General features: G+C 45.3%; 1 protein-coding gene across 1 annotated transcript in view; it reads right to left on the reverse strand.

Annotated features, from left to right (window-relative positions):
* Nucleotides 1-202: 202 nt before the first annotated feature.
* Nucleotides 203-1,460, reverse strand: part of LOC122562013 (lipoxygenase homology domain-containing protein 1-like) — a 222,353-nt gene continuing 221,095 nt past the window's right edge. Inside the window, exon 49 of the mRNA XM_043714444.1 lies at nt 203-688. Coding sequence (XP_043570379.1) covers nt 208-688 — 481 coding nt within the window. The 3' untranslated portion in view covers nt 203-207. The remainder of the gene's footprint in view (nt 689-1,460) is intronic.

Genomic DNA, 1,460 nt, shown 5'->3' on the forward strand with positions numbered 1-1,460 from the left:
TTGCCCACACTTCAACAAGGATAGGACACTGGTCAAGAGTAAATTTGGGCTCAGCTCTGATGCCCCTATTGCTAGATAGTCTGCTGGCACTCTATGTCAAAGGTACTATTGTTGTAAGGTCGCTGTGGAGCCAATCCACAACAAGAAGCAGCACCTTCAGGCAAGGAGTTGAAAACATCAAAAAGAGGAGAATGCTCTTGACACGAGTTAATATTTTGGGAATAGTTCTCTAAATATTTGCCCATCTCCCTTTTTCCTGTCCAGCCATTTGCCACATGGGAAGATGGTAGTCACTCCTGTGGCGGTGTTGGTGATCTCAACACGTTCTAGCATCCAGCCTGCATTTGCATTGCTGTTGTCATGCTCAATTTTCACCTTGTGCAACTCTCCCAGATCCAACATTTCAAGAATGAACCGGTCTGTGTTGCCCCGCTCAAACAGATTCCGGAATTTGTGCTTCAGCCTGTGACTGCCCGAGTCTCCATTAGTTCCGTAAATAGTGATGGATACATTGGCATCAGTTCCAGCACCTTTTACATCTCCAGTGATGACAATAATCTCATACTTGACAGGCACTAAACTGCGGACTTTACTGGCAAAGCTCTCCATGGTTTTTGTACACTCAAAGGCCTTGAATTCATCTCTTTTATGGCTCAGCTTTATTCTTGCATTACATTGGAACACATATCTGCAAAAATAAAACACAAACAATGCTTAAGTGGCTTCCCAATGCTCCAGGGATAGCGTCACGACAGGGACATTTTCTAAAAACAGGAACCCCACCCTGTTTTACTATTAATTGGATTAGAAACAAATACTTGGGATTACAATTAGGAATCAAATGGAAAACGGTGGATTAATTAGGAAAAGTCAGCATGGATTTCTAAACAGCAAATCACGTTTAATGGAAAGGTTCAATGAGGGTAATGGCACTGATTTGATGTAACATGGATACATGGATTTCCCGAAGCAGCGCCACAACACCACACACCCCCTGCCTAAAGATCAGGAGCATGGTGCAACCAAAAGGATAAAACAATGTTTTTAAAATTGACAAACAAGGGGTGCAGTCACCAACAACCAAAACACACATAGCCCACAGTATAGATAGTTGGGCTGGAAATCCATGAACCACAATTGCGTGGGTTGGCTGAAGAGGTTTCTAGGAGAAAGTCAGGACTGCAGATGCTGGAGATCAGAGCTGTAAATGTGTTGCTGGAAAAGTGCAGCAGGTCAGGCAGCATCCAAGGAACAGGAGAATCGACGTTTCGGGCATAAGCCCTTCTTCAGGAAATAGGAAAGTGTGCCCAGCAAGCTAAGATAAAAGGTAAGGAGGAGGGACTTGGGGGAGGGGCGTTGGAAATGCGATAGGTGGAAGGAGGTCAAGGTGAGGGTGATAGGCCGGAGTGGGGTGGGGGCGGAGAGGTCAGGAAGAAGATTGCAGGTTAGGAAGGCGGTGC

This window comes from Chiloscyllium plagiosum, chromosome 1 (genome assembly GCF_004010195.1).
Source record: "Chiloscyllium plagiosum isolate BGI_BamShark_2017 chromosome 1, ASM401019v2, whole genome shotgun sequence".
Taxonomy (NCBI): Eukaryota; Metazoa; Chordata; class Chondrichthyes; order Orectolobiformes; family Hemiscylliidae; genus Chiloscyllium; species Chiloscyllium plagiosum.